The following is a 21,188-nucleotide window of genomic DNA, read 5'->3' as shown; positions in this document are numbered from 1 at the left end:
TGGAAGAGATAGTTAGATCTGGAAAGAAGTGTGAGTGGAAAGAAGGACTAAAAGCCTCTGGGACCTGATGGAGTGGATAAGTAGGAGGGGGGCTGTTGTGGCATCCCTCTAGTTGGTCCTAAGTTTAAATGACCATGGGTGATCAAAACTTCAGCACTAGCTTATAAGTAACTTTTGAGGGGGTCCGCCATAATGTCAACTGGTGGTTAAGCAACGTCATAGGTCAAGGACTATCTGTACCAACTAGGTCTTCTTCATTCAGGAGTGTGCTTTTAAGGCTTGTCACCTGAACCATGCTTTAATTTTTGATTTATTCTTGGCTTATCAACTGTTTGATTTTAATGAAATGTTCTTTTCCATATCTACTAGAGGTATAGGAGGCCCATTTTCCAGGCAGACTGGTCCCTCACAATTGCTTAATTGTTCCCTCTGAACTTTTAGAGTGTTTATTATTGTATGATATCAGTGAGTTTAGTCAGTGCCAGAGAACTTACAATATAATTTTGGGGTAATTAACATGTGCAAGAGTAACTGGATTATTTGAAAATAATTTATTTTCTAAAAAGGTTTAAAGATTATATCCAGATCTTGCACAACTATGGGATTTTTTTTCATGGAGAGACTTTCCAGACATCCACATTGGTTTGATGTAATGAAGGTCTTACACATTTCCCAGAATTTTTAATTCTATGTCTTAGCAGAAGTTTAAGTTGGTACAATTAACTTTTTTTCTTGAGGTTAATGCTCTTCTAATTTTATTCATTTGTGCAATTTATCTACCACCTCAATCTTGACAGTCTCTTAAGTAGTTTACAAACATATTCAAATGTGAATAAAATAAAATTACATTTTAAAATATTTATTATTTGGACTAAACCTGTCTCCTGGGGATTTTAAGTCCAAGGTGGTTCAGGAGTTCATGGCCTCTATGTCAGTTATGGGCTTGCACCAAGTAAATGAGGGCCTGATGCATGGGGGATGTGGTTGCATGCTAGTTTTGGTTTTGTAACATGGTCTACTTTTGGAGAGTATTGCCATCAGTCTGTTGCTATGAACAGATCACTCTCTGATTGTCCTCTGGTTTGGTAGTGTCACTCCCTCAAACAATCTTCCTCAGTGATGGGTCCTGTCAGTGGTGGGTTCCGGATCCCGGTGCCACCAGTACGGTGCAACGCAGCCTGGTGTCCACCACATGAACGCGTGCAGTGCATCCTTACCTCTTGCGTCGCCTCCGCAACGCTCCAGCTGGTTGGCGGAGCGTTACGCAGGCACCATGTGCTCTGTGCGGAAGCGCCAAAGAGGTAAAATACAGATAAGGAGCTCGGGTGGCCCTCCAGAGCACCCTACCGGAATGGTACCCAGTGCTCTGGGCAGGCACCGGTACACTCGTACCGGGGCGTACCGCCTGCAACCCACCACTGGATCCTGTTCAGTTCCAATGAGACGTCAGCATTTCCTCTGATAATCTGGTAGGCAGATGATGACTGGGTGGGTGCTGAGGTAGGTGATGAGACTATAGCCTGGAATGCTCCAGTGAGTCTTCTTTCTGTGCAGATCCAGAGGTGCATCTTGGTTTTCTGGGGTTCTCAGGGAAATGAATCATCAGAAGGAATGATTAGAGCACTGTTGCAGAAGACAAACAATGAATCTGTCTGAACACAGATAGCTCACATTTTGGCTTACAGTATTTTATGATGATAAGAGCTGGAAAATGCTGTTATTTTTTCACACTTTTTGCATCTGGCAGTAACCCACCTTGCAGTCCTGGTTAGGATAACATATTGCCTCCTGGGAAGCTATAGGTCCTAGGAATATGCATAGGGCCACAGTGAGTAACATTCATGCTATCTGACCAGTTGCTTAGAGTTAGACTCTTACTGGGAAGATCCCAAGTGACTGGGAGTTTTGTATCTTTGTACATGTATATATATACATATGCACATCTCCCCAGAGTTCATTCCTACTGAAATTGAACAAATTTCACACATTGAATTGCTATGCTTTGTGTTTAGTGTTAATATAACTATAACATAGTTAATAGTTAAATAACAGTTGTGCTTGTTTTTTGGAGGTATACTGGGCAAGTTCTGCTTTCCTGTAATATGAAATGCATTTTTCTGTTCTATGCTACTTTTCCTTTTTCCATGATAACTTTGACATGGACAAGCACATTTAACATTTCTGTATGAAATAACATTTCTGGATTAAGAGTATTTGATGTATTACTATTATTTCTATTTATAGAGACCACCTTTTATGCCTCCTCCTATGCCACCCCCTCCGGGTATGATGTTTCCTCCAGGGATGCCACCTGTGTCTGCTCCTGGAACACCAACTATGCCACCTAATGAAGAGATATGGGTAGAAAATAAAACTCCAGATGGAAAGGTCAGAGTTATGTCTATTAATAATTACAACAGTAATTGTTATGTCAGCAAATGAAATGGAAAAATTTTTTTTTTGCATAGCTTAAACAATTCCAATCAGTGAATTCTGTTTTATATTCTAAATGTTTGAGAACAGTCATAACTGAAAACCACTCTTTGTTGCTCAAAGATGTTGATTGGCATGGTTAATCAATTTTATTAAAATTGGCCAATTGGCATATTTAATTATATTAAATCACATTTTAAATTCTCATAAAAAACTATGGAAAGAGAAGTTAAGAACAGATTTATTTTATTTTTTATTATTAAATTTATTTGTTATCCATCTTAACTATCGGCTTACTCTGGGTGCTTACAACAGTAGAACATTGTGTGTGTGTGTAATGTAAATATAACAAACAGTTTTTTAAAAATGAAAATACGATAATACGATTTAAAAGATGGGCAAGTAGAGAGCAGAATGCACAGGAGGGTAAGACCGGTCTGCTATTAATAACCAATGGTATTCCCCCATTAGATCCCTAATCAGCAGAGCCACATTTTCAGGATTACAGAAAGACAGATGGGTGTAGAATAGACCTCATCCCGGGGGTGAGTGGGGGGGGTGGGGTAGGATGTTATGTGCTACCTATACAAATCACCATAATTTTAGCTTGAAGCTAAATTAAAAATTATAATGGCTAGATTGTATAGATTGAATGGGAAATTATGTGGAATAACAACGATATAATTTTCTGCTAGGTTTATTATTATAATGCACGGACACGTGAGTCAGCGTGGACTAAACCTGATGGAGTGAAAGTTATTCAACAGTCTGAATTAACCCCAATTTTAGCTGCTCAAGCTCAGGCACAGGCACAGGCACAGGCTGTAGGTGCCTCAACGCCAACTACTAGTAGTCCTGCATCAGCAATATCTCCATCTACATCATCAAATAGCTTGTCTTCGACTACATCTACCACTACAACAGCAACTTCGGTTTCACAAACAGTTTCCAGTGAGTAAAATTTGCAAAATGAAACAAAATAGAGAACTGGGGAAGCTTATAAACATGGGAAATAATTTATTATATAATTTGTTTTATCAATATAATTTTGTATGTCTTCATGTATATGCCTTTGGTACACATAGGATTATCATTTATGTCGTAAATCAGTTAAGTGGATCGTTTAGTATATCTGCATATGGATATAAACAATCTAGCTTTTTTGAGGGGTACCTTTGTAAATGAGTTAGGTTATTTAAGTTGTACACCTGTCCTATGTGCATATTGTTGCACCTCCACAGTTTCTATGGTCATTTGTATCACATTTTAAATAATCTTATTCTTTTAACAGGAAAAAACCCTCTTTGAAAAAGGAAATGTAAATTTTTAAAAGTTTTTTCAACTTTGTTTACTTTTTTGATACAGATACTAAATTTGAGGTAATATAAATAATAAAATCTTCACATGCCTTGATGGCTTAAACATGTAATTAGTTGAAATTCTGCCTCAAAGTAGAATTCTAGATTTCCCTGTTTGCTTATTACAGCTAATGTCATTAGTAAGAAAATATGGGACAGTAATATCTAGGCTTGCACTGGGCTTTGAATCTGATCTTCAGAAACCACTAAAATATGTGAATGTAGCACTGATTTGCAACACCTTGTAAACACCTGGGCATGCTCCTAGGAAAAGCACAATTGCTTTAAGTTGTTGAAAACTACTATATTTGTACTTTTGTTTGCTCTGAAGCACGTTTCAAAATACTGTCCCTTTCAATTCCTTAACTGAATTCCTAATGGAACATACACTTTTGCTCAAGAGAGGAAAAAACCTGCATGCTTACTTGCTTCAAAGATCTTCATATTTCACAAACAGATATTTGACTTCTGTTGGCCTTTGTTATGAAGGGATCAGCTGGTGATAGGTTCTAATCTGTTAAACAGTATGCATGTATACATATCCAGTTGGAAAGTGTAAGATCAATAACAACACTTAAATAATGTAAAAACTCATAATTATCTGTTCCAAAATAACCAGAGCTAAATTCCAAAACGCTGTTTTAGCTTACAAAATAAGAGAACAGCTAAAATTCTTGATTATTCCATATGTTTAGCCCCTATGGCTCTTCAAATGTATTTCTTTCTTCTTTCTCTATCTTCTCCTGAGTTTGATGACTCTGAAGCATTCCAAACTCATGGCAGTTCAAGGAAGAATGGTTTGAGCTTGAGAGAAGTGCTGTATATTGTGGTATATTAACCATATTCAACTTATATCATAAATGCCTGATAGATCTTGTAGTATGATGAATATATGGCAATAATTCATAAGAAATTTAACATATTAAGTTTCTACTATGTCTAAGTATATGTTTTAATGTGAAGTGGTTAAGTGTAGTTTTATACACATCTCTCCAGAGTTCATTCCTACATCTATAAATCAAGAAGACAGGGAAAAACCCACTAGGGCTCAGTTTGTATATATACTTATTTAGTATACTTTTGTTTCCATCTGTCTTTAAAGTATAAATATTTGGCAGTACAGACAAGTTGTAAAAAGTGGCAATTCTTACGCAATAATTGTTTATATTTGTGACTTTGGAAGCAATGAGAATGTTATTAGGCTCTTCTATAAATTGTAGATTAATTTTTTTTAAATGACAAAAATGCATATGACCTGCTAAAAAATTAAACACCCAGTTTGAGGAGGCATTGAACTTCTGAATTACTAAATGTGTGTTTCCCCTTTTACTCTTTTTAGATCCATATAAAAATAAGAATGTACTGAGTAAATAACTCTTAATTTAATCCAAGTTGCTGATTTTCTTGATTTCATTCAGTATGATCCATCTTATTTTCTTAAATGTAATACAGTATCAAAATATGTCAACCTATCCAATAGGTTGGTAATATTAACAGTAGTATTAACTTTTAGTGCCAGGTGGAGGTGCTATAGGATTCTAAACTTGCAATCTTTCAATTCAAGCTTGAAAAATTGTACATTATACTTCTGTAGTGCTTTCCTTTTGGTTTGAAATGTTTTGATTTGTATTTCATATTTTCAAATAGTCTAAGCAATAGGGAAATTATCATCTTGGTATATATTTATATTACATGCACTTTTTAAGTGACTAGATGTTTTTCTATTTAGTCAAGTAAAACAACATAAATATACCTATAAACATATTTTGCCATTACTATGAAGATTTGTTAGGTAACTTACATAGAAAATGTGGAGGTGAAATACAACCATTTGAAAAAAATCTCAGTATTAGTTATATTCAGAAATATAGCTCACTTACGCTTTTGAGATAAATATATGGATATAAGGTATCTTTTTAGAGTTACCCAGAATACTTGTTTATTCTTTGAAGCAGAAATGCCTTTGAAAGAACAAGTTGAGGATGTTAGTTCTAACTTTTGAACCTGTTAAGCAAAATTTTACTAAAATGAAAAATTATGTAAATTCTTAAGCAGTCTCTTTCCAAATTGTTTATATATTTATAAATATACTCAGCTTTGCAAGGAAGTCTTAGTGAACCCTATAAAATATACGATTTGTATTATATGATTCAGGGTTTCAGATGTTTGTTTTCTTTATCAGCACCTACAACACAAGACCAGACCCCCAGCTCAGCTGTTTCAGTTGCCACACCTTCAGTCAGTGTTTCAACCTCTGCTCCTTCTGCTACACCAGTGCATACTGTACCCCAGCCAATCCCACAGCTGCCTCCTGCAGTTCCTCATGCAGTTCCTCAGCCAACAGCAGCAATACCTGCTTTTCCACCAGTAATGGTACCTCCATTTCGTGTTCCCCTTCCTGGCATGCCTATTCCACTTCCAGGTAAATTGGGAAACAATGACTGTCTTATTAGCCACATGTCCATGTTGTCAATTTGTTTGCACTCATGTGTCCACTGTGTATGCAATTTGCCTGAATCCTCTTCATTTAAAATTTATTGTTAAAATTTGGACTTTTTAGATAGGCTATTTAAAGCACCCTCCCCCAGCTCTCAATATCTATTTTTATTAGAATAAAGCCACATTTTTTGCTTGAGCAGAATACATCTTATGTTTTAAAATGTACTTATTTCAACTAATATTTGGAAGAAATTTACCTTTTCTGTGATACTTAAGTTGCAAACCTTTAGAACTTAGATTATGAATAAGTGGTCTTAAATTTTATTTTAAAAATGCTTTTGGGTAGCCAATGCAGGATTGTAATATAAGAATAACATATTGAAAAGAATCAGAAGAAAAATTTTATGTTAAACAAAACTCTATTCAGAGTTTTAAACTAATCACCTTAAAAGTTCATTATATTGTCAGAAATGATTTTAAACTGTACTTGGTAATGGCAGTATGTATTATTTAGAGAACAGAAGAACCTTTGAGCTCATATATTATCTGATCACAACTTTCAACAACCTGAGTCGTCATTAGCAATACTGAAGGAAGCTGAGAAGTGTAGTTCAGCATTGTGTACTACTAATTTAGGCCCTTTATGCATACGCACACTTGATAAATATTAAGTTGATAAATTATACTTTAAGTATTAAGAGTTATTTTGCTCACTAGTAAATTATCAGGTAAAATGTATGATTAAAAACAAGGAGCACAATACATGATAGCATGTGTAGTTGGCTCCCATTCTTTCCTTTTTACTTCTTTCTAATGCTGTTCCTGAAATATGATTTGGCCAAGAAAGTTCATAATTATGGACAGATATTTAGATATATACACTATATACATACTGAAGTCTCTATTAGATCATTAGCATTTTCAATTACATTTTGGCCATTTAATATTTTTGTACTGATTTTTATTGCAAATATAAACATGATTTATAATCATCATATTAAAATACAAAATATAAACAGTAGATTAAAATAGTATAAAATAATTCGTTCGGTTAAAAACTGAGAGAAAGAACAGAGAAATTAAAAGTCGTTTATATAAGACTTGGGAAAGAGATATAGACTTTAATTCTGCATCTCAAATTATAGCCATACATTTCTCATGAATTTCAAGGAAGATTGCTTTTCAGAGTAGAACATAATATTATCTTAAATTTCATTTGATCGATCCGTTCTTCCATTTAAATTACTAGAATGTAAAGTTCGTAATCTCAAAATGAAATCAAGTATCAGGTAGCTGTGCTTAAAAGGAGATAGCAACTGATAACTATGTTAATGGGATTAAATTTTTTATCAATAAACATGTTTCTTTAGTCAAATCCTTGTTTCTTTACTCCTTCCTTTACCTGATTATGGGTACAGGCTAGAAAGCTTTGAATATGTGGATGCAAGCTGCTAGCTGTGGCTACTGCATTTTGACAAGCCAAGATTTAAAAGTCCAATTATAAATTCATGTCCTGGCTTTTTGGGAAACTATCAGGTATAGTTTCCTTATTTGAATCTAATGTAAAGACGTCACTGCTTTCCTTGGCTTTCTCAAGTAGTAACCTAATCATACAAATATATTTGAAAATGGATGTAACTGCAGAGTTAAGTCTTTTATGTAAATGGTTGCTAATATTGCAACCATTGTCAATTGGCTGGAAGCACTTTTTAGAATAGATATATACAATGCCAATTTCCTACCTTGACACCATCAGTGTCATGCTGAGAGATAAGGTCACATTTCAAAATGGGTGTTAGTGGTCTGTGTTACTTGCCAAAAAGTTTGAATTTGTAGTGGAAATTTGGCCTCTTTATAACATACAAAATTGATGTTCTAGTAGCTATTTTATAAAGTAGCATTCTCTAAAATATGAGCATGAATAATAATTTATCCTTAAGTTTAAGATGTTTCCGGAATATTCAGAATAGCAGTTTTGCAACTGAAGCAGAATAGTTTTCAATTTCATCTGTTAAAATAATTTAAAATAAAAAAGTCACGCACAGCTGTTCATGCCACTGTGGTTCATTTTTTCAGTCTGTGTTACTTTGAAGTCCTGTCAGGTTAGAATTCTATTTCACTGAGGGAAAAAATACAGGGTTGGATATTGAAAAATGTTCTCTCATTTTGCTAATAAATAAAATCAGTAATAAACAATTTAGAGATGTCCCAGTTTAGACTTTTTGTAATCTAAAATCCTTTAAGAACTGGAATCTTTATTTTTAATCATAATTAAGGAGAATACATATTTGATATGTTGAATAATGAAATAAACAATATTTTGCCTTTGAGTCACTAAAGACTCCTGGAGACTGCCTCGACTAGTTCCTACAGTTTTCTTGGCAAGATTTTGCAAGGGGTTTGTTCTTGCCTCCTTAGGGCTGAGAGTCAGAGGGACTAGCCTAAGGTCACCTAGCTGGTTTGTGTCTTAAGATAGAATTAGAATTCACTGTCTCCTGGTTTCTAGCCTGGTGCCTTAACCATTACGTCAGACTGTCTCTCTCTTGTGTAATTACAACTGCAGATTTTAAAAACCAGTGTAGGATAATTTATACTAGTATTTATAAATGTAAATGATCTTCGAATATTTCTTGTAAAAGATAGCTATAGATTTGTATGCCAAAGATGACACTTATTTTTTTAAAGAAAATCTTGTACAGATTCAATAGTCTTCCATACATATTTGTTTGGAATAACTTTTAAGCACAGTTGTGTACGTGGGCGTAAGTTCCTCTAAATGAAAAGGGCTTGTTCTTAATAAAAGTATATTTTCAGAGTTGTTCAAACAATTTAGCATACACTCAAAATCTTTACAGTTTTGCTTTATACAGAAGTAAAGGTTCTGCATCTTATTACCAAAAATGTCCCCAAAATATCCCTTATTAGAAAAAAATATCCCAAATATATCCCAAATAACTGGACTTTGTTTTTCTTGGAACATTTCGCTTCTCATCCAAGAAGCTTCTTCACTTCTTCAGTAAAATGAAGGATGACTGAGAATCCCCATAGTCAATTAGAAAAGATAGTTAGCAGTTAATACAGGTTCTGGATCAATTTGATGATACTTTAAAATTTTCTGTTGGACGCTTGTGAAGAAGCATTTAGTTTTATTTATTTTTTGTATCTGCTGGAACTGAATATTTCTTGTTTATTAAATAATAGATGGGGTAAAAATATGTGGAGGGGAAAGACTCAGAAAGTCCCAATTTTTCATAATAAGTGTTAGGAGATATAATAACTATACCTCTGTTGCAATTATCTTCTTTAAATAATCTCTTGTGTGGAAACTCATTCTGTATATTATTTCCTCCCTTCATTATTGGATGCCTATGTGATCTGCCAATCAGTTTTTTAAATATAAAACATTTATCAACTTTGTTCCTTTCAACAAATATGCTTAACCAGATCTTTTCAGTTATCTTTACTGCTCAGTAATTCGCAGAAGATTCCATATTTTAGGGAGCTTATTTGAAATTTAGATGAGATATTTGAGGTGAAAAAAATTATGAGACAGAGCTAATGTAGGCTGCTAATGAGCCATCAACTCAGCTTTTCTCTTTCTTTATTTCACCCTTTTTATCTTATCACATTTTATCTCAGTTTATTTCCTTGTCTTCAATCTGGTCTTTTCCCCCCACCTTCCAAACTAATACTTCTTGACCTTCTAATCACATTTTGGCTTCTCATCACCAGTTTTCTGTTCTTGTTAAATATAAAACAGTTCAGTAAACATTTAAAAACAGCCCTATTGAGCATATGACACTTATTTCAAAGTAATCATGCAGAGAATTGATTTGTATAAGCTGTTCTTACCTAAGTGCTTGCTAAAATTATGTAAACAGAGCAGAATAAGTATGATTTAGTCTCATAGCATTGCTTTGTAAGGAGGTGAAAAAGTGTGTCCTCATTGAATTTAAACCCCTGGGTCATTTTTAGATTTTTTTTTTTTAAGAAGGATTGGTGTCTTCCAAATCTTACTCATTATAAAGCAAGATTATTGTAAAACCAGTAATTTTCTGGCATGACTTTAACAAAATACCATCACAAAACTGACTGTAAATCTTCCTACTTATTTCTTGTTGCCATTGGAAAAAAATGGCATGCTAAATTTCTAGCAGAAAATTGATACTGCTCAGATTCCCAGTGGTAGCTGACATACAGTGGCAGCTTTCCAACATGCTTGCTTATCCATTTTACAGGTGTAGCAATGATGCAAATAGTCAGCTGCCCGTATGTAAAGACAGTCGCTACCACCAAGACCGGTAATTTTTTAAAAACATCTTAGTCTGTTTTGTCTGTAAGTTGGCATGGTAGTGAATGTTGTTGTTTTACCTTTTGTTTGCTTTTTCCCAAATAACTGAATATTTATCTTTATTTTCAAAATATACTTATAAGTACAGATTTCACATGTAGCCAGCAAGAAACTCTCCCAATTAACTGAAATTATTAGTTTTATTATTGTAGTATGGATTTTCTGCAAGTTAAAATTACTCATGTGAATCTCTTCCATGTCCATGTTTTATTTTTGTTTTTCTTTATGGGGATACAGTGCTTGGTTTTCCCTCTCCTGCCATTTGTACAGTGACCAGATCTTGTTTGCATGTTAGTGTGTTTGTGTTTGTGTATATATGTATATGTCTGAGTTTAAACCAATATTATGAAGGTTGTTCTACATACCTATATTTCATTAAAAATAAATAAACATAAACATAGATTTATGTGGCACTAAGCCTATTTTTTTTAACATATATACTTTACATTGAGGTGCATAAAAGAAAAATTCTTAATTGGCAACACAGTTATAAAGAAACCATAATATTATTCATCAAATTAAACTATCACTATTTAATCCAACAGCTATCTAAAATTGTACTAAGTATTCCAAAATCGTTCTAAGTAAAGATCAGGTCTAGAAATAAAATACTGTAAAGTTAATCTTCAACAGAAATATTTTTCCTGTTAAAAATGACTACAAAGAGGCTATCTATCAAAATTGGAATATTTCCAGTTCAAGTTGAAAAAAGAGAAAAAATAGCAATTCCTATAAATGGTTACTACCATTGGTAGAAAATGAAACTTATAAGTGTTTCTTCTTTTTCATGGTGCTTTCATATATAAAACTGGGTAAATCACATACTTTTAGCTAGGGAAAAAAAGCACTGTGATTATTTACTGATATTCACTGTGCAGTGGTTGGCTTTTTAAACTTTACTACTCTTAGTTATGTTGAAAGTGCTACTTTTCAAGGAGAGTAAATAATTTTTACTTGCTTAATGCTAAAAAATAATGTAAACATTAGAAAACTGTTTAAACATGAATGCTTCACATGGTATGTCGAATGCTTGACTATACTTTGTGTTAGAAGTTGGTGGTTGTGAAATAAAGGAATGATAGTAATTAGAATTTGTGCTGGAAGCACACTTTACTATTTAGAAGAAATATATGAACTATTAGTAATGGCTCAGTTTTCAGTTGCTTTATATATTGATTTTAGGTTGGTGGTTTTAATTAATAGAGTTACTTTTCATCAGTGTTTGCCTTTTTATTGCTCCTTCTTATGTAGGTGTCTTGCCAGGAATGGCTCCTCCTATTGTACCTATGATCCATCCTCAGGTTGCTATTGCCGCTTCACCTGCTGCATTGGCTGGAGCAACAGCAGTCTCTGAATGGACAGAGTACAAAACAGCAGATGGGAAGACATACTACTATAATAATAGGACCTTAGAATCAACATGGGAGAAGCCTCAAGAACTAAAAGAGAAAGGTATAGTGTTTAGTTTTGGTTTGTATTTACAATGAAAGTTGGTTCAGAAAATTAAGACAAATTGCTGTGAACCCTCAGTTTTATGGACTCTGAGATAAGATATCTATTAAAACCAAATGTACAATAAGTGGTTTTAAAACTGAAAATGCACTTGTAAAAAGAAAACCCATCAATAACCTTCGGTTCAAGGAAGAGAAGGGGGCGGGTTTACTGGTTTACAGTTATAATGATATTGGATGAGTGAGAAGTTTGAAGAAAATGTCGAATGCATCTTGGATGACTCTGCCTTCTTTCTTGAAGCTTCACTGATGATTCAGATTGTTAATAATTTCATTATGTTCACAAAATTGACAAAGCTATTCACCAATTTTTAATTGGTTCACTCCAATTGAAGACAGTAATGTCTAGCACTTTCCTGTACTATATTTTCTTGGGGCCTAATTTCAGATTTATTTATTTTACTGCTAAGCATTTATCCTTCTCTTCCTTGAAATTCAGTTTTTGTCTCATAAATCCAAAATATATCTAGAAAGTGGATAAAATCAACTGTTTGGTATAGTGGTTAATATATTTGTACCTTTCTGCAAGGTACAAAGACACTGCCAAAAATATTGATGCCACTCACTATTTCTCAAAGCATCTCAATTTGCCGTTAAAAAAAATTGTAACTAACACAAGTAAATGACATCTTTTTTTTTATTATTCTGCAGTCCTTAGAGTAGACACTTTGTTTTTGATGTATGACTTACGGCTGTAAATATTCATAGAGCTAGAAAACATAGTATGTCTTTTTGGGTAGTATAATGATTGCAGTAACTGAATGATTTGCGAAGGGGGAACTGAACAAAGCATTAATGAGCAGCAGGAAAGAGACATCACAATTGAAGATTGTCTTCAATGAAGAATTTGGCCAATAATAACTACTATAGAAGTGTTTATCTAGTTTGATGTTTTACTACATTGCAATGCTAATAAAAGACCATTTTTTTCAGAATGTTATTTGTTTTATCAATTAGAATAAGTAAACTCAATTTGTGTTTGTGTATTCCTTCCTTGGTTTTCCCAAAAAATCTATTGCTATGCTAATACTTCTGTGAGTGATGTTTGGTGAATATACTTATTTTTCATCAGTAAATTTCCCTCATAGAAATATATAGCAAATTTGTATGTATACATTTCTATAGACTTAATTTGGCCATTCCTATATATGTAATTGCTCATATCTGAATATTATTTTTAATGTAACTTTGGTATTTACTATCATTGCAAATAACCCATTATCGAGAATCATTGCCGTTGCAATTTGAAAATGAATGAGTTGGCTGAGGGGATTAAATGTGGTCCTAAATCCGGTATCTGAAATAGTGCTTAAAACCATGTTTTTCCTGTGATTATCTTGAATTCTGTATTGATATTGTGCATGTAAAGGTCTAGCCAACTCCATTCGTCAACTTTTAAAAATAATTCTTCAAAATATTATTTTTTTCATAATGTTAATTTGGAGTCAATACATTAGTTGTAATGAATTTTTTTCAAGGATTGCTCTGCTATATGCAAATGACAAATTGCCACTGGTAAATACTATACTGCATATAGTAGAGCAATCTAATTTGCTTTGGACATTTTTAAATTATTTTGTATAGTTAATATATAGATGTTGTACTCTGAAGGTAGCTTTTTGGGTTTTTCTCTTGTTCGCCAACATTTTCTTAGTCCTATATTCCTCTTCATTTAAAAATAATAATTTTGTCTCATGATTTTGCTATTTTTTCTTCATCTGTCTGTCTAGCTAGCTAGCTAGCTAATATTCTTTTGCCTCTTGAGTATTTGAGAACTGTAGATCTATCATGATTTCCTGGGTTCTATTTCTTCTGTGTTTTCCAGTAAGGAAACTTAAAATCTTATAACTCATTCTTCATTCAGTAAAATAATCTGGTTTTAAAAGCTAAGGTACCAGTTGTTTAACAGGGTAGGAAAACTCAAGAGAGTAAGCACCAGTTGCATTCTGTGTAGATTGAAAATAGTGAAAGCAAACTACACAAGGCTATAAAAAAAGACCACAGTAAAAAACAACAACAATCATTACAATACTTGCAGCATTCAGAACTGGAAAATGAGATTCTTCCAGTTAGTTATTATAGCTTCCTGCAATGTAACTTCTGTCCTAAAGAATTTTTGCTCATTGAAAGCATAGTCTTCATTGCCTTTAACTTGGGGGTGGGAGGGATGTATAAAGCTGATTTTGATAATTTTGCTCAGAAAATGAGCTTGAATGTATATTAGTGGAAAGTAAAATATGTACAGCAGATGGAAAGTAAATAGAGAAATTATACATTTTTCATAGAAAAAGTAGAAGAAAAAATGAAGGACAGCATTAAAGAACCTGTTGAAGATCCTTTGCCTATGGAAACAGAAGAAGAAGAACCCAAAATTGAACCCATCAAGGAACTTATAAAGGAGGTAAAAGCTCTGGTATACCTAAAGTCTAATTTGATATTTGTTTGTTCTTTTAATAACAAAGTGACATCAAGAGAAATATAAACTAATACCACCTTGAAATAATTTAGTGAACTTATTTGCCATTTAGATGGTTTCTAATGCTAACTGCATATTTTTATATATTATCATATTATTTAGAAGTATTGTTTAATATTATAGATTATATGAAGAAACAAAGGGCAGTGTTAAAATTTGTTCCAAAATATTGCAATTGCAGATATTGGGAGTATATTTACATATTCAGTACTTTATATATAGAAAAGTTGCCAATTATATTTTGAAATGTACAAATAAAGTGAATATTGGAAGCATAGAATTTAAATTTTATGAAATTTATTTAAGTCTTTGGTAGGTTTATTGCTGAGATTTTAATTAATAATGGGTTGGTTTAAGTGGTTGCTTATTTTTTTTAAAAAAATCTAAATAGAATTTAGAAATTCCTGTGGATCATGTGAGAAGTCAGCCTTTATTGATTTTCCTCATCAGTTCTCATCACCATTTGGTACATTCTGCAATGTACCAAATGGTGATGAGAAGCACTCCAGCACTCTTTCACAGAAGAGTGGTGAATTAGTGATGATTGGGCACTGGATTGGAAGCCTTCCAGATGTGGGGGAACTTGTTTCCTTCATGTAAAGAAGGTTTAGCTCTAACTCATTTTCCAGAAATGTGTTTAATTTTTATTCAGTCTCAGTATAAATTAACTAATCTAACCTAATTTAGAATGGTTGCAATGTTTGTGAAAGCATTTTTTGTTATTGCACATATATCAGATCCAATATTTTTGTTTGTGACTATTTACACTAGATCTTGCACAAGTTATGTTACATTTATGTAATCATTATTATAGCAATATGAACTGAATCCTATGCAAGATGTAGAGTTTGTATAGACGCAAATGTATATGATAAATGTTAAATGTTAGGATTTTAGGGATTTCTTTCTAAAATAACAGCTTGGTATCTTTTGTGTAAGTGGAGGAAAGGCAGTCCTGGGGACTACTTGCATTTTGAAACTACCATCTTAATTTCTTGTTTCATTGCAATCCCACTTTTCTCCAGTGGAAAAAGTTAAAAATATCTAATGAAGATGCAGTCCTTGATACAAGGTATTTTGGTAGAGATAACAGAGAAACTTTTAATTTCACAGATTACATGTTGAGATGGTGGGAGAAATGTTTCCCATCTCTATAGTAGGAAAAAAGTAATTGTTCTTTCTTTGCTAGTGTTGTATAAATAATGACTGAATATTCAATCTTAATATTTCTCACCAGGAGCCCAAAGAAGAAGAAATGACTGAAGAAGAGAAAGCTGCTCAGAAAGCAAAACCTGTTGCTACTACACCTATACCTGGTACTCCCTGGTATGTAGCTTTTGTTCTCAAATCGATTGTGTGGAAAAGGCAGTGACCAACCACTTTGATTTTATTGGAAAGGAAATGGTCAAGTGCACCAAGTTTCTGAGAGTTGAACTCAACTTCAAGGAGATTTTATATATTATTAGAAAAACATTCTTAAAATTACTGTTAACTCTACTCTACATAGTCTATTAAAATAAAAAGCATTTTCTTGCTTGTTAACTTTCATGTAAAATTAAATATTATTTAAACCCTGCAACAATTATATAATATACTCTATATATTTTTCTAGGTGTGTGGTGTGGACAGGTGATGAACGGGTTTTCTTTTATAACCCTACCACTAGACTATCAATGTGGGATCGACCAGATGATTTAATAGGAAGAGCAGATGTGGATAAAATTATTCAGGAACCTCCCCATAAAAAAGGAATGGATGAAGGAAAAAAACTAAGTAAGGCTAAAAGTCACTTATTTGTTCAATTAATTCTGACAGGTTACTTTTTTAAAATTTGCATTTGATATGAAGGAGTATAATATAATATAGATTAGAAAAAGTTGTGAATGGTCTGCAGTTTTGGGAATTAAATAAGATTAATTGTTAATACCTGTAAACTAGATCTGTGCCCTTTATGGCTCCTTCAGATAGCCAGGCATAGCATGAGCACCTTGATTCAGGAAATTGCTAAAGCTTTTATGAGGTAAAGATTAACACATACATTTAAAATAGTTTATATTAAACAACAATCATCCTACTCATTACCCCTTGCTTAATCTTCAGCCATCCATTTTTATGGAGAAAAGAAGTGATTCATCTACAAAGGGTCCTAAAAGTAACATTAATACTGTCATGTTATGGGACAGAAATGGCATTGGTTGCCCAGGTTGATTATCCTTCTGAACTTGAAAGATCCTGCTCAAGCAGCAGTTGAAGATTATATCTGGGGTTTGGTTTTCCCAGATTTCGCTGGTTACTAACCTACAGTAATTGAATTAATCACATATTTGCTCTATTGTTAACACACTCTACATGAAATAGAGTGGAGAATTATCTATACGGAGATAATTCAGAAATTGCAACTGTTTCAAAATACTGGTGAGAAAGCCATCTTCATTGCAGAATAACACTGATTTTGAAGTTGCTATATTGGTTATAAACAATATTCTCAGTTATGACGAAATCATAATCTACTAAAATTATAGCTTGTCTAATGTATTTGTAAGACCTTTTTGAAATGTCTTCAAAATTAGCCTATGTAGAGTATTGTATTGTATTGTGGTATAAGGAACAGACCTAGTTAGCATTGGATGACTAAAAGAAGTCTGCCAAAATTGGCACTTATATTTAGAAGTTAAACCAGAAGTATTTCTAAAGGATAAACCTGATTTTTCTGTGGAATGCTGCAGAAGGCTGCAAAGCTCTTTTTATGAAGTATAGCAAGTTGTTCCATTGCTGGGCAGTGTGGTGTGATCCCAGAAGTGGCCACCATTTTCCAAGTTACCACAGTTCAATGTGGCTGCTTGGAAAATGGAGGCCTTCCGGAAAGCCCAGCAATAAAGTAGCTTGCTATGCTTCTATAACCCAAGCTCTGAGAAACTTCAAAAGGTAAGAGAGAAGGAGAGTATGGGTCCTGGTAGGGTGGAAAGCTAGACCAAGGCCCATAGAGATCTAGTGGGAGAGATTCAGACATACAGGTAAATGACTACAGGGGTGCTGCAGCAGCAGTAACTTCAGGACCAGGTTGTAAGTAGCTTTTGGAGGATCTGTCATAACTTCAAACGCCGGTTAAGCAACTGGTCATAAGATTACCTGTATTAATTGGTGAAGATTAATAAACTGGTGAAGATTACCTGTATTAATTAGCTGGAACTAATTAATTCTTTATTTCCTTTATTTCTTTGGTGGTCCTTGTATCCTGTAAAATAGTTCTGTATTGTTCAAGTGATAATTCAATTCAAAGGTAGTATCAATTAGTCCTTTCATCGATTTGGATCTTTCTTGGAAAGAATAATAGCTTCTGGAAGTTATGCTACCCATTTTTTTAAAAAATGTATGTGGATTTTTAAACTTTAACTGGAGCTGTATGTTGTTGAAGAAATATATTGAATTTTAAGATACTAAGCTGCTAATGTAGAATAGTATTTTGTCTTTTAATTATAATATGGGATATATTTATAATGTGGGATTTAATTATAGTTAAGGCACCAGGCTAGGCTGGGTGGGTGACTTGGGCTAGTCATAGCCTCTTAGCCCACAACATCAGACAGGTGACAAGTCGGTCTGTCAATTCCTATCGCATCCAATGGATCAAAACCTGGTTGATATTTTTTAGAAAATAGATCTGCACTTGTGGGAAAATGGAGGGAAATGTTCATTAAAATTTGTATGTGGATGTTAATTAGGCATAACTAATACATTTGAATGATCTACAAAGTAAAAAAAAATGTATTTCTTTTACAGTGAAAGATGAGCATGAAATGTTAGAAGAAGCCAATGATGATGAGCCTATTAAAACAAAGAAGCGGAAGTAAGTTTCTATATGAAAGGAAGAATGCACATGATCAACTTTTCTATGACCATAAAGCTAAGTTAACTGTTTCTTATTTCTGAACAGAATGAAGTAGTAGTTGTCGGAGTATAAAGAACAGATCATTGAATTGTAATATTGGTCCAAAATGATGAAATTGGTGGGATACAACTTTGATAAATAAATGAATAGAATTCTACCATATGTTTTTATTTTATAGGAAAGAAGATAACAAAGACATGGATTCGGAAAAAGAGGCTGCCATGGAGGCAGAAATTAAAGCTGCTCGAGAAAGAGCCATTGTCCCTCTCGAGGCTCGAATGAAACAGTTCAAAGACATGCTCCTGGAAAGAGGGGTCAGAAACAATTCTCAGATTACATTTATATGAATTTTTCAAAGTATTTCATTGTTTATGCAATCTCTGAGGACTATTTCCTAAATTGATGAGATACATAAATTGCCATATGCTCTAATATAAAATAGTCAAAATGGTTGGCTTCCAATCTTTCCTCCTATTGTTGAGAAAATGATTGTTCTACAGTTAAAGAATACTAAAAGAAACATAATCTGGATTCTTTTCAGTCTGGATTTAGACCAGAAATCAAAGCACATTAGTCACTCTTGTTTATTCATATCTACCCGTATTACCATTGTCAAAAACACATTTAGTACTGCATAATTAATGAATAGTGTTTGCAGTTAGGGAATAAATAATTTTTTCATTTTTGAAAGATCTACATGCACTTTGGTTAAGAACTAAGCATATTTGTAAGGAAACATCTGGTTTTGGTGCACTTTCTATGAAATGTCAGAATCTAGTTGAGCTTTCAGAATCTTCACTTTTACATGTTACAGAGTTGATTGTGTGCATAGTACTTCAATTTATAAGGAGAAAGTAGAATTTCTGATCATTTTGCAGAGACCTAAGAAAGCAAAGAAAGAACAAAACTTCAAGGCTTTCTTTTGATATAGCAGTTTTTAAATGTCACACAGTAGTGGTCATTTTAATGAGTAATTAGATATGTGTTAGTTCTCTGTAATTATGTAGACGTTTTCAGAGCCAATTAGTGTGGAAATTGGCCCTGCTGACTTCCTGCAGTTCATCATCTATTAGTGATGAAACTGCTATAAAGATTTCAGCTATAGCTTCTTTCTAATAGAAGCCCTGTAGATTTCAAGCAGAATTGCACAACTTGTATCTTTTTGCCTGAATTTAATTGCCTGCAAAATCATTACTTTTCCCCACTTTATTTCTTAAAGGTTTCTGCTTTTTCTACATGGGAAAAAGAGCTACACAAAATTGTTTTTGATCCCCGGTACCTCCTTCTTAACCCCAAGGAAAGGAAACAGGTAAAAGAAAAGGTCTTTTAAATAAATTATGTATTATATTCATATAATAAAATACAAAACCAGGGTTTTTAAAGGTTGTAAATGTTTGAGGCTCTTTACAATACAATTTATTCTTCAATTGGACTTCTTTCGTTAATATCTGGAAGATTTTAAATGACTGAAGTTTTCAATTATAGAGGAAGGAGGAAAACTTCTGAAACAGTATTTCTGTTGAGAAATAGAAGCTTCATCCTTCAACAAATTACATAGGTATGGCTTTGAATAGTTACAAACAAGAAATACTTATTTCAGATAAATTACATCAAACTAATACCTATAGAAATAAATTAAAACAACAAACAAATTCTTGATTACAAAAGATGCTGAATTACTGTAGTTAGATGAAAAACTTTCCAAAGAAGGATAAATTCTTCTAACATATGTCTAGATATGGAGATTCTCAGTTCATGGTTGTTCCAAAGGTGCTTTTTTCAGGAGGCTGCTGGACTTTCTTGTTTTTTCTTTGAAGACATTTTGCTTCTCATTCAAGAAGCTTCTTCAGCTCTGACTGGATGGGGGGGCGGGATGGAAAGATTTATATTCCTTGCAGACAGCTGTCCATTTGCTTTCCTTTAGAGAGGTTTATCTGTGTCCTCAGGGTCACCTGAGTAGTGCAAATGGAGCCATCTAGGCTGCTGGATGTTTTCTGCCATGTCACATTCCTGTTAAAGACAGGCACATGCTATTGGGGATGAGTCTGTTGTCTGCATCTTAAACTGAAATCTTCTAACATATAACATACATACATACATATGTGTGTATGTATGTACACATACTCTAAAAGTTATTAATAGAGCCACCTCGAAATCAAGATGGTTTCATGTATATCTTCCATGCCAAATGATATGATCTATCTTAGATGTAACTTTTATCTTACCCAACTATTGATGATGCTAATAATAATAATAATGAGGAGGAAGAGGAAAATGAGGAGGAGGAAAAAGAAGAATCTTAGTACTGTGCAAAGCAATGAAAATAGGTAATTCACGAGTGCTTTAACCCAAAAGGAGCATCTCTCAAAGTGTAAAAACTGCTGTGCCCTTCCCAAAAAGTAAACAGTTGCTTTGAAGGTTTTTCAAAGAATGCAGTCAGCATATTTTTTTCATTGACAGGTACAGTGGGAGTGTTTTCTTTGCATTTGTATGCATGCAGAGATAACTATAGACAGCATTTGAAGCAGTTGTGCAAGCTTGCTAAGGATACCTAGTATTTATTTTGATAAATGTACAATTATTTATTGCATTACAGAATTAATTATTTCTGCTCAGGTTTTAATGGTCTGCTTCCATATTGATCTCCAGCTTTGCAGCCTACTCCATGGGTCAGGGTCCCGTGATATCTCTTAATATTTTCAGATAGTAGAGGAAGGAAGGAACATTTGAG

General features: G+C 33.4%; 1 protein-coding gene across 8 annotated transcripts in view; it reads left to right on the top strand.

Moving 5' to 3' along the window:
* TCERG1 (transcription elongation regulator 1) overlaps positions 1-21,188 on the top strand; it is a 39,670-nt gene that overhangs the window by 4,993 nt on the left and 13,489 nt on the right. For 5 of the 8 annotated variants that reach the window (XR_014173847.1, XM_081936007.1, XM_081936009.1 and 2 more), the window contains exons 3-13: positions 2,245-2,388; positions 3,129-3,384; positions 5,974-6,213; positions 10,469-10,531; positions 11,833-12,033; positions 14,378-14,493; positions 15,806-15,894; positions 16,181-16,341; positions 18,349-18,415; positions 18,636-18,771; positions 19,677-19,766. Coding sequence is in view for 7 of the 8 variants with exons in the window: in XM_081936007.1 (XP_081792133.1) it covers positions 2,245-2,388; positions 3,129-3,384; positions 5,974-6,213; positions 10,469-10,531; positions 11,833-12,033; positions 14,378-14,493; positions 15,806-15,894; positions 16,181-16,341; positions 18,349-18,415; positions 18,636-18,771; positions 19,677-19,766 (1,563 nt within the window). In the remaining variant the exon portion in view is untranslated. The remainder of the gene's footprint in view (positions 1-2,244; positions 2,389-3,128; positions 3,385-5,973; positions 6,214-10,468; positions 10,532-11,832; positions 12,034-14,377; positions 14,494-15,805; positions 15,895-16,180; positions 16,342-18,348; positions 18,416-18,635; positions 18,772-19,676; positions 19,767-21,188) is intronic. The other 3 variants (XM_081936011.1, XM_081936008.1, XM_081936013.1) reach the window with 3 other exon arrangements.

Source organism: Natrix helvetica (genome assembly GCF_964273705.1).
Source record: "Natrix helvetica genome assembly, chromosome: 1".
Taxonomy (NCBI): Eukaryota; Metazoa; Chordata; class Lepidosauria; order Squamata; family Natricidae; genus Natrix; species Natrix helvetica.
Note: the sequence above shows the minus strand (reverse complement) of the source record. Positions and strands in the feature narration are given on the sequence as shown.